The sequence below is a fragment of the Tamandua tetradactyla genome, chromosome 7 (assembly GCF_023851605.1).
Source record: "Tamandua tetradactyla isolate mTamTet1 chromosome 7, mTamTet1.pri, whole genome shotgun sequence".
NCBI lineage: Eukaryota > Metazoa > Chordata > Mammalia > Pilosa > Myrmecophagidae > Tamandua > Tamandua tetradactyla.
The window spans coordinates 132,454,597-132,470,338 of NC_135333.1; the positions used below are offsets into that span (position 1 = coordinate 132,454,597).

The window sequence follows — 15,742 nt, forward strand, 5'->3', positions numbered from 1 at the left end:
CAAGTTATCTAAATGCTTTTTTTTTTCTTTTAGTAAAGTTCAAAATTCCTTAATTTTTTATTCCTGGCACCACTGCCTCAATTGACAGTTAATATACCTGATATAATGAAAAGAAAAAGAAACAGAAAAGCTATAACAGATAAAAAAAAAAACCCTCAGGAATGTACATCTAATTGACACTATATTTCATTAATCAATAGCTGCACTTTTCGCAAACTGTGGCTATGACAGTCCTGAATAAGAAGAGTTTCCTGTTTAAGCTGCAGGTACTTTCTGGCTAGGGATCATTGTTCCTCCAGTGTTAAGACTTTTACATTTCCTCTAATGCATCTCTGGGTGGACTGTCTCAAAGTAATCTACAGCTTTCCTGACAACTCCTTGCTCTCTCTCCTGCTAAGAACTACAGCTACTTAGTGCTGGGTTTTTAGAACCATATGCTACCATATCCACCACTTCTACTACCAGATCCATAAGCACCACCAGAGGGACGGCCTGAGCTTCTTCCACCAAAACTGCCGCCTCTCATGGGTCCATAATTTGATTGCTATTGTCCACTATAATTTCCAAAATCATTATACTACTCCAGAACCACAGATACCACCCTCAGAATTTCCCCCTTCATTGTAACCATCATATCCTCCACAACCACCACCATATCCGCTACCTTGTTTTCCATATCCTGGGCCACCACCACCACAGCCACCTCTACTACTATAACCATGGCCATCTTTTCTTTTTTGGGAGCTTCTTTTTTTTTTTTTTTTATTAATTAAAAAAAAAAGAAATTAACACAACATTTAGAAATCATTCCATTCTACATATGCAATCAGTAATTCTTAATATCATCACATAGATGTATGATCATTTCTTAGTACATTTGCATCGATTTAGGAAAAGAACTAGCAAAACAGAAAAAGATATAGAATGTTAATATAGAGAAAAAAATAAAAAAATAATAAAAAATAAAAAAATATATATATGAAAAAAGGAAAAAGAAAAAACAAAAGACACAAACAAACAAACAAAAAAAAACTATAGCTCAGATGCAGCTTCATTCAGTGTTTTAACATAATTACATTACAATTAGGTATTATTGTGCTGTCCATTTTTGAGTGGGAGCTTCTTAATGACTGATTCAATTTCTTTAGTTGTGATTGGTTTGTTGAGGTCACTATTTCTTCTCGAGTCAAAGTTGATTGTTCATGCCTTTCTAGAAAGTTGTCCATTTCATCTACAATTGTCATATTTATTAGCATAAAGTTGTTCATAGTATCCCGTCATTGCTTCCTTTATTTCTGTGAGGTCAGTGGTTATATCTCCTCTTCCATTTCTGATCTTATTTATTTGCATCCTCTCTCTTCTTTTTGTCAGTCTTGCTATAGGTCCATCAATCTTATTGATTTTCTCATAGAACCAGTTTCTGGTTTTGTTGATTTTCTCAATTGTTTTCATGTTCTCAATTTCATTTATTTCAACCATGGCTATCTTCATAGTTGCCACCATCACCTCTAAATCCATTATATCCACCATCAACTCCTCCATGACTACTTCTGCTGCTACCACCTCCTTCGTCACAGCCTCCTCTTCCACCAAAGTTCTCCCCACCTCCAAAGTTTTCTCCACAGCCCACAAAGTTGCCAAATCCACCTCCATGACCTCTTTATGATCCAGCAGACTGCATCTCTTGTTTAAAAAGGGCCTTTTTCACTTCACAATTATGCCCATTAATAGTATGGTATTTCTAAACAACAATTTTATCAACTGTATAAAATGATCACTGAAAGTTACAAAAGCAAATCTTTTTTTTTTCCACTCTGCCCATCTTCCATAACTTCTATGATCTCAATCTTGCCATACTTTTCAAAGTAGCCTCTCAAATTATATTCTTCTGTATCTTCTTTAATGCCACCAACAAAAACTTTCTTCACTGTTAGTTTGGCACCAGGTTTTGCAGAATCTTCTCTAGAAACAGTTCTCTTTGTTTCCACTACACGCACATCAAGCTTGCATGGTCCAGCACACAATGCTGCATCTACCTTGTCAACACAACAGTAAATCACATAACCAAAGCCTCTGAAATGTTTTGTTTGGAGGTCTCTCATCACTATTAAATCTATGAGTGTGCCCCATTTCTCAAAATATTCTCTTAAATTATCATCCATAGTTTCAAAGCTAAAACCACCAAGAAACAGTTTTCTCTACTGCTCTGGTTCCTTTGGACCATGGCCCTCAGTTTTGAGACTGTGCTCGCCTCCTTCAATTTGGGTTATGTTAAAATTAGATATCTAAATTCTTTAACCTGTATATCACTCATAAATTGGAGTATTTAATAAGGATTACATTCATGAAATAATGAAAAAATGGCACCAAATAAGAAAAATCTTTCATAAAGTCAGAAAACTGCCCTATTGTTTTATATGAGATTATGTGCATGGCACACCCAGGGATTAGTTTAGACTGGGCAAAACAATGCCCTGGTTAGAATTCCTGATTTCTAACCACTCATTAGCTGTGCAGCCAGGAAGGGTTTAATGTTGTGGGACCTTTAAAATGACTGTTCTGTAAGGCTGGCCTCATAGAGTTGTTGTGAACCATGTAGGGTAATATACCAATTTCCAAGATGGATGTGGTGAGAGGGCATAAAGGAAAGCAGAGGCCTTCTTTTAAACTGGGGATAACTGACTTAAAAAAAAAATTATTAAATTTTTTTTATTAGAGAAGTTGTGGTTTTGCAGAACAATCATGCTTAAAATATAGGATTCCCAACCACCACCCCAACATCAACACCTTGCATTGATGTGAAACATTTGTTAAAATTGATGACAGCACATTTTTATAACTCTACTATTAAAGTCTATGGTTTAACTTAGGGTTCCATGTAATGTAGCTCCGTGGATTTTTTTTCTAACTTGTATTCTGTTATCACATATACAATCTAACATTTCCCTTTTTAATCATATTCAGATGTATGTTTATTTCAGTGCTGCTAATTGTGTTCACAATGCTGTGCTACCATCACCACCATCCATTACCAAAACATTTCCATAATTACAAATAGGAACCCTGTACATTTTATCTTTTTTTTGAACCCTGTACATTTTAAGCCTTAAATTCCCATTCCCTTTCCCCACCCCTATTCTAGATTCTAACTCTAGCAGTTGCTTATTCTAATTATTTTAAGTTAGTGAGATCATACAATATTTGCCCTTTTGTGTCTGGTTTATTTCTCTCAACCTGATGGCTTCAGGTTCATCCATGTTGTCCCATGTATAAGAACGTCATTCTTTTTGGGGGGGGGAGTGGGGGGGACAGGGAGGATGTGCATGGGCTGGGAACAGAAATAAGGAGTTCTGCATGGTAGGTGAGGATTCAACCACTGAACCACCGTGCACCCAACTCATTCCTTTTTACAGCTGAATAATAGTCTATTGTATCATATACTACATTTTATTTATCCATTCATTGGTTGATGGACATTTGGGTTGTTTTCATCTTTTGGCAATTGTGAATAATGCCATTATTAGCAGCAGTGTGCAAATATCTGTTCTAGTCTCTGCTTTTAATTCTTTTGGGTGTACACCTAGTAGCGGGATTGCCGAGTCATATGGTAATTCTATACTTAGCTTTTTGAGGAACCTCCAAACTGTTTTCCATAAGGACTGCACCATTTTACACTCCTACCAGCAATGGAGTGTTCCTATTTCTCCATCCTTTCTAACACTTTTTTTTTTAATAGCAGCCATTCTAAAGGGATAAATGATTCCTGACCCATTCTACTTCTCTCCGTGCTGCCATGCCACAACTGAGCATGGCTAACTACCCAACAATCTTAAGGCCTGTAAGGATATCTTGAAGACCCTCAGCTCAGCTGAAAGCAGAGAGAATGCCAGTACTGCTACCTAGGGCTACCTTCCTCTCGCTAAATATCCGCTGCCCCAGGTGTGAAGGAGACAGAAAATAGAACTAACAGAGCTGTTTTGAGGATTAAGGGAGATAATGTGAGGAAGTTCAGCTATAACGGGTGAAGTTTTTCTTTCTAACCCTCCTCTTCTCTTCTTTCCCATTCCTGAAGTTTCCTTACTCCTGAGGCAATGGAACAACCTTCAGATCTGTACATACTGAAATTAGTATGATTTAAACCAGTTCAGTATGCGCCAAGGTGTAAATCACTGGTACCCATTGGTGGCTTGGAGGGTGATTGTGCATTTTAAAAGATGATTCGCGATTCTCCGCCCATACACTACCCCCACCCTCCCCTCGCGAAAAAAAGTAAAAGATGATTCGCCATCTAGTAGAATTTCACAAGGACGCTGGCTGAATACAATTCACTGATGCCCCCGCCCCCACTTAAGCCATGTCTTCTTGTAGGGGACTGTATAAGGCTGATTCTGGAAGGAAACATTTAAAAAGCACACGATTGTTTAAAACATTCCCTAACTAGATAGCTAGCTCATCGACCCCAGCCCCTTGCCCCACGTGGCTCCAAGATCATAATGACCTTGGCCGTCCTCGTGGGGAGTGACCCCTCGCTAGAGAGAAGGCGGACGGGGAAATTCCGAAGCTCGACTGAATCACTAGAGAGGACGTTTTAGTTCGAATAAACCCAATCTAGTGAAGAGCTACTCGCCAGTCTCCGATAACTTTTAGCCCTCTTGGAACAACGAGCTGCTCGGGTTCAGGACCGGGACCCCTCGGCCAGACAACTCCACCGCCACCCGCAGGGCCCAGGAAGAGAGCGAGCCGGGCGGGGACCGAGGGGAAAGCTCCCAGCTCTGCTCAGGCCCTCCCCTAAACCCGGGCCTGCGGAGTGAGGGGCGGGCGGGCCGATCACAGAGAATTAGGCAGTTTCCGGGAGGTTGGAAAAGCGACCCAGAGCACAGACCTACCAAACGCAGCCCTCGAAGGAGGCTTGCCGGGCGACACAAAACCTGCTAGGAAAAAGCACCGCCTGGAAGGGGCGGGCTGTGCAGCCCCCACCTGCGGCCGCGCGGGGAGTGTTTGCGGTGGCGAAGGGAGGGGCGGAGCCGGTGGCCCGGCCCCAGCGGGCGGACTGCGGGGCGGGGCTCCGGGAGGCGTGGCCGCGGGCGCACCCCGGCAGGGGCCGCGCCTGGAACCCAGCGGCTAGGCTGCTGGAGGGCCCGGACGGCCGGACCGAGCCGTAGCTGCAGCTGGACTGCCCGCCGGCGCCTCGCGGCCCGGCGCCGGGAACCTTGCAGGTTAAGAAGGCGCGGCGCGCCCTGCTTGGCCGCCTGCGCCCCGGGGAGGCCTGCCGCGCGCGACGGGACCAGCACCATGAGCAGCGGTTACAGCAGTCTGGAGGAGGACTCCGAGGACTTCTTCTTCACCGCCAGAACCTCCTTTTTCAGAAGGGCGCCCCAGGGCAAGCCCCGCGCCGGCCAACAAGTGAGTGGCGTGCGCCGCGGTTGTTGGTCGCGCCCCATCCCTCTTGGGGGTCCAGCCGCCCGGGTCTCCCTGAAACTCCACGTGCCTCCGTTGAGCACGCCTGGAAGGAGGCCGCCAAGAAGTGGCTTCATCCTTTTTGGATCCCGGGGTCGTGCCTTAAGCTTGTGCATGTGGGCGTGAGGGTGAGCGCATGGGGCCCCTGGGCGAGGAAGGAGGAAGAAGGGCCGGGAGGCTGAGGCTCCCGGGGTTCTGCCTTCAGCGCCGGATGACCTTCGCGGCTCCGTCTGGGGGCTGCCCGGGGCCGCCGTCCTCCTGGCAAAGCCAGGGCGTCGAGTTGTCTACGGGGGAGCAGTTCCGAGTGCAAGGAGGCGGCTCTGGCGTTTCCCCTGTGCCCATGGTGGATAAATAGTCGGGTCGGCCCGCGGACCGCCACTCCTGATCCGTTTAGTGATCCCCTGAGTGGCTTGGGGGTGGGGGCGTGTAATAGCCAGAGGTGGCTGCGGTGAGCCTGCCGCCCCTCTCTTCCCGGTCCGGGCTCATCTTGGGGAGGCCGAGGGACGTGCGGGGCCTGACGACAGTAGGCGCTCAAGAAATGGTGGTTGCGGGAGTCAGAGTTGTGCGTTTCTTGTAAAGCCAAGTTCGTAGAAGTCGCGAATGTTTTACAGACAAGTTCCGGTGTTAGGTTGATGTTAGCGCTCGAGAGCTGAGATTTAGGGCGTTCTCTTCCTTTTTTGGAGGAAGCGTGCCGTGGGAAGCATGAAAAGTTGGGACAGAACTTGGACGGGTTTCGCCGACCGTTAGTGTTTTTTAGGGAGGTCTTCCCAAATTGGGGCACTTGGGCTGACTTGCAAGGGTGGTGCTTGAACCCGCTCCCTCCTGGCCCTGGGAGCCGCACCAGGGAGCGCCGCCAGCCCAGCGGTACTACATCAGATTAGGGAAGGCTGAACTGGAACAGAATTGTTTTTAAAAAACAACAGGCGCGCACCGAACATTTCTAACAGCCTTAGTCCTAGTGAGTAGATTAATAATAACAAATAATCTTTCCAGGACCCGGATAATGAGTTGGTCGGCTGGGTGGGGGTTGTGCCAGGGTTTCCTTACCAGATCTTTTATTTGACCTCTTTCTGAGGTCAGATTTCTTTTGAAGTTTCGAAAATTCTAGTCTTTTCAACCTTTTGAGTTCCAGACCAAAGAGGGAGAGAAAGAGAGAGCGAGAGAGTAGAGTGCAAAAGTGAAGTCGAGCGCCCTTATTCAGTAAGAACGGTTAATCCAGAGTGAAGTCCCGGTGCCTTAGTTTCCCGGTCTTTATTGTTTCTGAGGTTTAAGGTCGCACAATTTACTAGTCACTTTGAGTGATCTCTTATTTTCAGTAGACTGTGTTCTGATGATATGAGATTGCTGTGAAGTTTGGAAGCCAGAAACATCCTCCTTCCCCAATCGGTTATGGAAGAATTGCATTTCCTTGTGCTGTTTTCACTTTGCTTTTTTCTTTTTCTTGGCCCATTCTTTCCTCCCTTCTATTTCTTTCCTGTTTTGGCTCTGCGTTTTGTCCTTCCAATAAATGTTGCTGTTACCATTTGACATGCAGTTGTAGGAGATGGTTGTAGTTTGAAGTCTATCCCCGAGGTGGCCTGTAATTTACAGAAAACTTGCTGGTTCTTGGGAGTCTCCTAAATAAGAGGCTACTTCATAAGGGCGCATGCAATTCCATGCATTCTCATGAATCCTTTAGGGCTTTAAAAAGTAAAAACATCCATTTTTTCCCTAGGTTTATACACACACACACACACACACACACACACACACACACACACTGTTTCTATGTTATGCTTTAATTTATATAATAATTCATTTAACGTCTTTATAGTCATAATATCTTTCATTTAACAATTAGAATTAGTCTAACAATATGTATTTTGAAATTCTGGGATGGTATGACCTAATTCCTTGCTTAAAGAGATAAGTACATGTAATCTGAAGCTTTAATGCCTGCATATTTTCCCCTTTAATTTAACACATGCAAGGTTCTGAGTGATAGGACTTATTTGCCAGGTGGAGAAAGTATTATGAATCCTGAATCTTACTTAGGTTGGTATTTTGGTTTGTTTAAAGAAGTGACTTGAGTGAATCTATTATTCCTGATAGCATTTCTTAGTTAAAGAAATGAGTTACCGTAAATATAAAGCCAGATACCCTTAATTTGGAACATTTCTTTTACCTAAGAGTAGGTAAGCCTGTTTTTATTTTATTATGTGGTAATTATAAAGAAATAAGATAATAAGCAATTTGTACAAGCAGTGTAGAAAAGGTGTCATCGTAACAATCTTATTATACATAATAGTGATTTTTTTTTGGTGTCATACCACCTGGTGGAAAAGCTAGGAAAATGTGGTTTTTAGAACTCTTGAAAATATCAAGAGAAAGCGAGATGTTTGTGGTAAAGGCAGGATGGGGAGAAAGGGTGGGGGTGGAGATAAATTTTTTTTGCCAAATAAAAATGTATCCCAACTTTTTTTGTCTCCAACAATAACAGAAACCTTATATACACACACAAGAAAATGTTATCATTGCTTTTAATTTTATTTTGATATTTTTTTCTATTAAGAAAAAAAGATTGTGCATGAGTAGTTCAGTGGTAGAATTTCTCACCTGCCATGCCAGGCTTTTTATGGCAGTTTGAATGTCATTTTTATGTTGTATATCTGGTGCCTTGACAAATGCTTAACATATGGTAGTTGTTCAGTGAACACTAGTTGAATGAATGAATGCTTTCTTGGTTTGATAATAATTGGCTGGATGTTTTTACATGTACCTTATCTTATAATTCTCTCAACAACCTTCCAGAGCATTAACCTAATGAAAGGTGAGGAAACTGAGGCAGGGCACTCTCAGACTTGGTGCGAGGACTAGAATTCAAGTCTTCTGTGTCAAATTCTACTCTTCTTTTGGTTGCTTCTCAACCATAAAAATACTTTTAAAATTCCATTTCCCATTTGCAGATATGGACATTTATAATTCAAGAGTTTCTTAAGATTTGGTCCCCTATCCTTCACCTATTTTCATTATAGCTGTCATAATTCATAACTGATTCTTGAGAATTTGCTATGTTTTAAAGGATCCATCTAGGTGTTGTTTTTAGTAGAACCAAAGATGTAGACAATTTTGTAATTCATAATTTGCCTTTCTGATTTTCCAACAAAATCAAACTGCTTATAAATATGGAACACATATGCAGATTTCCAAATAGTAGAAATGCCCTGGAATCATTTTTTATCCTCTATTAGAGCATGTCTTACCTCTTAGCTAAGTTTTAGCTGCATCTTTGGTAATTAACAAAAATAAGGAAATGAGACACTGTTCTTGCTTTAGAGTATGATAGTTGAGAAGTCTTTGAGAAACTCGAAATTGTCTTCTGAGCCACACTTTAAAAAGAAAACTTATTTAAGTTATACTGAATAATTATTTAATTAAGGCAAACCGGTTAGACTCTACATAACAGGCCTCAAGTCTCACCTTCTGTGTTTTCTCCTTATTGTAGTTTAAATATTTTTGTGGACTTTATTTGGTTCTGCATCTTACTGCTAGAATCAACAGTAAGGAGTTGCACTATTTTATTCGGAGTTAACTTCGGAAGTTCTGGAGGTAGATCATTGAGGACAACAGAAGAAAAGCAGTTCACAATATCGAAAAAAGTATTTTAGTTCTTGCCTTAACCAACTTTTGATTTGATTTGTTGGATTTTATTGGATATAAACATTCCCACCAATCATTTTGCCTGGTCCAAGTACACCTCATCTCCACGTTCTGTTCTTACATGGCAAAGAATCCATTGGAATTGGATGTGTGGGCTTAGGACTCACAAAGTATATTCCTTTAGCTGAATGTCAAAGGAAAATTGGCTTCTGACTTTACCTTATATTCTGGCTCACTTGCAAAATTTGGAATTATTTGGAAAATAATGACATGACATGAAACATTTATGAAAAGAGAAGCTAAAAATATCCAATAATGTGGTTATGCTTTTTAGACTTCCCTTGACAGTCAGTGAATGTACTGTAAACATTCTTATTCTGGGAGAAAACTGAGGCTGAACAAATGCTTTCAAGTATAGCTTGATTACTCACTCAGCCCTGAGCATCAGTCCTGGACTCCCCCTACTTCCCCAGCATAAGAAGCTGTCCTTTCATAAAGGCCCCAGTTTGAGTTTACCTATTAGATTCAGTTCTAAATTGGCCCAAGGCCATTAGTTAGCAGGTCCCTTTCCCCAAAGCATGGTGAATAGAAAACTCGGTTATTTTGTAGAAGCACACCGTGCCAAGGAGCTGCTCTTACATGAAACATATCATGGCTAACTTAACATAGCATTTTTTTTTTCTCCTTTTCTCATTGAGGGGCTATCTACACTACCTGGTAGGAAGCTTTCGTTCTTCCCATAGCCGAACAGTGTTACAAGTCCCAATTAATTGTTCACCCACCTGATGCAACAACCTTTTAAATAGTAATGTGTAACTAGGATGCTAGTCGTAATAGCCTTGTTATGGTTACTTTTCAGATCCAGGTTATTCTCCATCACAGAACCTTGGTCTGAAATTGCTTCCTTCTATTCTCCTTTGCATGTCACCTTTTCAGAGCTAACTTTTTTAGACTCCCCCGTCTAAAGTAGGCACCCCTCTCCCCACATTAAAGCCCCTTGCTCTTTCCCTTCATAACAATAATTATATGTATTTATATGTTATTTAATGAGGACAGAGACCACCATATTTAACAAACACATAAAATAAATGCACAGCGCTTAGTAGGCATTCAGTATTTGTCAAGTGAATGAAAGCCTGCTCATTTTGGATGTGTGCCTAGTACCCTTGGACTGTTTTTTTTTTCCTTTAGGTACAAATGTACACAATTTTTTCCCCTCTCCTAGCTAGATCTTAAACTTTCACAAAATTTTATACTTAGTAGGGCTTTAAAAATGGACGATATTGGTGATAGCTGTTGTTAATACTTAGGGATAACTCTTTTTTTTTTTTTTTAGGCAGTAGGGATAGTGCATTGAACGGGGATATAACTCATTTTATATGATATATTTCTCCCTTATTTTAGGAAGGCCGATCATTCATTCATTCATTTATTGAGCACCTACTACATGACAGACACTATTCTATGCTCTGGGGTTAGAGCAGTGAACTAATCAAAGTCCCTAGCCTCATTAGTAATATTTTAAAAAAAAACTAACCAAATGAACAAATTAAAACCTCTCTAATATTTCTTTGAAGCTTGCTCTTTTAAGTTTACTTAAAAGGAACTTTTAATTGTTTACAATTTTTCAGGAACATACCTATTGTGTAAAGTGTGATAAAGCTATGCATCTGTTTAGACGGAAGTGTTGACTGAGAAGCTTATCGTATAAAACAAGCCATATTTCCCTATTGACGTCTGTCCTAGAGTTGTAGATGACTGTGTTCTAGCAGGAATGTAATCATTTTTAAGAATATAAAATGCATTAAACAGAGTTAATAACTCTTACCAGAGTTAACCATATTCCTTTGAAAGAGGTTAATTTCCCAGGTTTCTCTTAGTGACTGGTTAATTGACTTTTGCTTAGTTTTTTTTTTTAATGGAGAGGGGCAGATAAACACTAGGAACAATGTCAGAGACTCCCCCAAATTATTAAAATATAAGATACAATGAGATACGAGTGACCTTTGTTCTGTTGGGTATGGTAGTGCAAAGTGCCTCGTCTGAACTGAGATGTCCTGTAAATGTAAAATACACAACTGTTTTTCAGACTTAGGACAAAATCAAGAATGTAAAATAGTAAACCATATCCTCCTTTTTTATATTGATTACACGTTGAAATGACAATTTTTAGGATATATTGGGTTGAATTAACTTTATTTAAATTTATTTTTATTTTTAACATCAGTATTGGAAATTTTTAATTAAATATGTGGCTCACATTATATTGCAGTTGGACAAGGCTGTGCTGAAGCAGAGCCGGGTAGCCCTTGCCATCTTCTTTTTGCTTACAGATTGATGCTGGTGGGGTACCACCCCCACCCAAGCGTGCTGGGGAGATTTTTCTTTGTCAAGGGGAACTGGCCCTTTACTCTTGTGAATAGGTTCTTCTCAGCCCATCTTGGGTCATGCATACCAGCATTTTGAGATTGTGAAACTTTTGTGGGGGAGACCTTTCCTCTTTTTTTTTTTCCCCACATGACCTGAAAGGATGAAAACAGCCCCAGTGGTATTCTAACTGCAGCTCTGCCTCCGGTTCACAGACAAAATAGCGCTCATTATTTCATAGAATATTAAAACAGCAAGCTTAATATGCATTTTTGTGGACTGTAATTGCTAACTGCTGCTATGTGATGCAGTCAGCTAAGAATAATTTATTCATTATATATATTACAGCAGTTAGTTCTTTTTCCAGATGCTAAGCAAAGTGAGGTCATCAAGGGAGGAGAAAGAGTGATTTTGGGAATTGGAAATCAAAAGTAGAAAATCTTGGATTTAAGAGTGTTAGAATGTAATCATCAAAGTGTTCACATGAAATTAATGAAGGTTGAGCAAAGTGTGTCTGTGTCTGTTTCTCCTTACACCCATTATTTATTGAGTTTTTGTCCTTATTTTTTTACTCATCTGTCCATACCCTGGATGAAAGGAATGTCAGCCACAAGGTTTTCACAGTCACACAGTCATGTTGTAAAAGCTGTATAGTTATACAATCATCTTCAAGGATCAAGGCTAACAGTTAGCCTTCAACACAGTTCAACAGTTTCAGGTATTCCCTGTAGCCACTCCAATGTGTCAAACTAAAAAGGGATACCTATATAATTCTTAAGAATAACCTCCAGGATAACCTCTGGATTCTGTTTGAAATCTCTCAGCCACTGAGACTTTATTTGACTCATTTCTCTCTTCCCCTTTTGGTCACAAAGTCTTTCTCAATCCCTTGATCCTGGGTTCTGGCTCAACCCAGGAGTTCTGTCCCATGTTGCCAGGGAGATTTACAACCCTGGAAGTCATGTCCTGCATAAGGGGGAGGGCAATGAGTTCACCTGCCCAGCTGGCTTAGAGAGAGAGGCCACACCTGAGCAACAAAAGAGGTTCTCTGGTGGGAACTCTCAGGCATAATTAAAATAGGCTTAGCTTCTCCTTTGCAGAATAAGTTTCATAGGGATGAGCCCCAAGATTGGGGACTCAGCCTGTTGAATCGGTTGACCCCACTGCTTATAAGAATATCAGGAATATCAGATGGGGAAGTTGAATATTTCCTCCTTTCTCCCCAGCACCCCAAGCGGACTTTGCAAATACTTTTTAAAATTCTCCATCCAGTTACTCTTGGATATATTGGGGTATCACACTAACCTGTACAAATCAACAAGATTTCATGTCCTATTCAGGATTCCATGAAATTATGGTGTTCGAATAAACTGACCACACAAGTTAAATTACATAGTGCCCTACCAAAAATATGAATTTTGTACCGAATATACATCTCTTCCTTCACTCTCACACAGAAGTTGAAGTTTTAAAATACGGACCATATTATCCTTTACTCTGTATTCTCATTTACCTTAGTCCTATCCAGATCAGCTTCATTCATATCTCTAGTTGAAGCCTGATCACTTGTTCATCTTTTTTAACAGTTGCTTTATGGGGTAAAGCTAGAGTTTCATAGCTCTAACTCTGAGTCTCAGGTGTTACACAAATACCTGAAGTTGCAGGGAACTATCAGGCTATACACAGCTTCTCAGAATTTAGAAGAAACAATTACAACTCTGGAATAGATGTGACTGCTATGTTTACAATGTATGCGCCTTTACAATAGGCCCCAACCTGATAATCCATGCTCTTGATTTCCATTCTCCAAGTTCGTATATTGTAGTTGGTTCATATGAGTGAGGAATGATAATAATTGTCTTTTAGTTTCTGATGTTTCATTCAACATACTGTCCTTAAGGTTCATTCACCTCGTTGCATGCCTCACAGTGGGTGTGTGTTTTAAGACTGGTAAGAATTGTTTTCTAAATTCATTTCCCAAGTATTTATTGAATACCCACAATTGTGCTAGACACTGCCAGGTACAGGATTTAATGGTGAACAAAATGAATGAAGCCCCCCCCCCCCCCCACGGAGCGTAGGCACTAGTTTAGCAGGTCATCTCTTGTCCATGGTAAGGAGCTGATTTTAGTACAAAAGTTGGCACTATCTTTGTTTTGTACATATTAGAAGAATGTTTGATTTCTCATAAGTATGTCATTTTGACTAGCAAAATTTTAAACTTTGTGTATTATAGGGAGCTAGAGCAGTATGTTCTTTAATTTTTTTTTTTAAATGACAAGAATGTTATAAAAAAACCACATCAAAAAGTTTGGAGAAAATTGGCCCATAATCTCACTAACCTAATATAATTATTGTTATTCTGCTGAATTGTTTTCTAGTCTTTACATTCATCTCTTTTATGTATGTATAATTATACTGTACTAACAAATTTGAATCCTTCACTTTAAACCTAGAATTACAGGATATTGCTACATGATCTCAGCTATCATTTTGATGTCTACGTTGTGTTTTATTAAATAAGTAGGTGTTGGGAGTTTTGGAAAATGTGGATGCTTCTAATTTTTGCTACTATAAGCAACATCGTAGTGAATATCTTGAGCATAAAACCTTTTTCATTATGGATTAAATTTTTAGGTTAGCTACAAAAATGGAATTTTACTGGGTGTGAGGGTGTGCCATTTTATGGTTCTATTTGCATATTGCAGATTGATGGGACATTTAAAATTGGTTTCATTGCACACTTAGCTGCACTGGAGATAGTCTTTCAAATAGAGAAGAAATCGTGAATGGAGTAAAGTCACCTCATTGTTATTTAATTTGCATTCCTTAATTAACACTGAATTTAATATTTTCCTGTTTTTGTGAGCAATGTTCGTGGCCTTTGACCGTTTGTTTATTAGGTAGGGAGTAATCTTTAGAGCATACTACTTCTTTTGAGCCCTAAGCATATTTAGCGTGGTAGATGGTTCCCCTTTTTTGTGGTCAGCTGAACATTAGGTTATTTTTTGACTTGCTTTGTTTTCAACAAAGGGACATTACATATTCTGACATTTTGAAATACTGTAGACTATGTTTCAGGCTGACATCACTGAAACTCAGGGCAAAAATACTTTACTTGTTACTCCTCTAATTACAACATAGGAAAGGCATTGCTAAGAAAGTATCACCGTCCTGTTCAACCGTGGATAAGAAGGGTGGAGAGTTGGATAATATGTCTTTCACTAACTGTATACAAAAAAGGGGTGACTGGAAGTTCCTGCTTTTTTTGTTGTTAATTTTCCTCTGGGACGAACAAGTTTATAGCCACCCTGTGATTTGGGTGTTTGAAACCTATGAAAGGCCGGAAACACCAGCCTCTCTGAGGAGACTCAGAGACAGGCCCCCAGGCCATCTCCAGCTCCGTCTGTGGCCCTCAGGCCCCTCTACACTGAGGAAGAGTTAAAGAGCTAAAGGCTGGCTGTGGGTGGGGGGGGGCTCTGCTCTCACCCAAAAGACCCACCCTGAGGACCACATGGTCCCTCCTCTAGCAGCATCCAGAACCACAGGAGGGCCCTTCACTTCGGGAAACATTGTTTCTAGAGCAAAAGTAAGAGCTGGGACAGGACAGGCAGCATCAGGCTGGGTTGGGGGATTTTCTTGAGCCACACACTTTTGTCAGGGCAGCTCCCCACTCTGCATTTCCCGTCTTCCCTGCCCTCTTTGAAAGGCCTTCAGGCGTGCAGGATCCAGAATCACCAAACGCCCCCAGTGAGAACCCCTCTTCCTCCTCATTGCTTAGGCCATTTCAAGAGGCCACCTCACTCCCCCCCCCACCACACTGGACCACCCAGTCTCCTCTTGAACTCAAAACGGAACAAAACAAAACCAAAGAGCCGTTTGGTTTTTCAGTTCTGCAGACCCCAAGTCCAGGCTCTAGGTCACATGTGGCCTCCGGCGCCCTGGAGCCACGCTGCTGCTGTGCGGAAGGTGGACAGTCTCAACCCACTTTAACCCCGCCTGAGGAAAGCACTGCAGCCTGTGATGCTGAATGAAAAGGGGAAGGGTAGAAGGCTCTAGAGAACAGAAACCTGCGCCCAGCCAAGGTTGACTCTACTTTCTGTTCTGGGCTGAGCTGAGCGAGGGCTTTCCAGACCCAGGAGAAAGCAGAGCAAGGCTCAGGAAAAAGGCCTGGGCCTTCCCCAAAACCCACCCGAGGAAGGCAGGACAGTGAGCCAGAACTCATGTTTGGTTCCCCTCTGCCATTGGAAGAATTTTCCTTGTGCTACAGAGTAGGTGG

General features: G+C 41.3%; 1 protein-coding gene and 1 pseudogene across 2 annotated transcripts in view; one reads left to right on the plus strand and one right to left on the minus strand.

Annotated features, from left to right (window-relative positions):
- Positions 1-1,061: 1,061 nt before the first annotated feature.
- LOC143690313 (heterogeneous nuclear ribonucleoprotein A3 pseudogene) lies at positions 1,062-3,257 on the minus strand (annotated as a pseudogene).
- Positions 3,258-5,110: 1,853 nt separating this feature from the next.
- Positions 5,111-15,742, plus strand: part of RASSF3 (Ras association domain family member 3) — an 82,645-nt gene continuing 72,013 nt past the window's right edge. For both annotated transcript variants that reach the window (XR_013155773.1, XM_077111307.1), the window contains exon 1: positions 5,111-5,403. Coding sequence is in view for 1 of the 2 variants with exons in the window: in XM_077111307.1 (XP_076967422.1) it covers positions 5,293-5,403 (111 nt within the window). In the remaining variant the exon portion in view is untranslated. The remainder of the gene's footprint in view (positions 5,404-15,742) is intronic.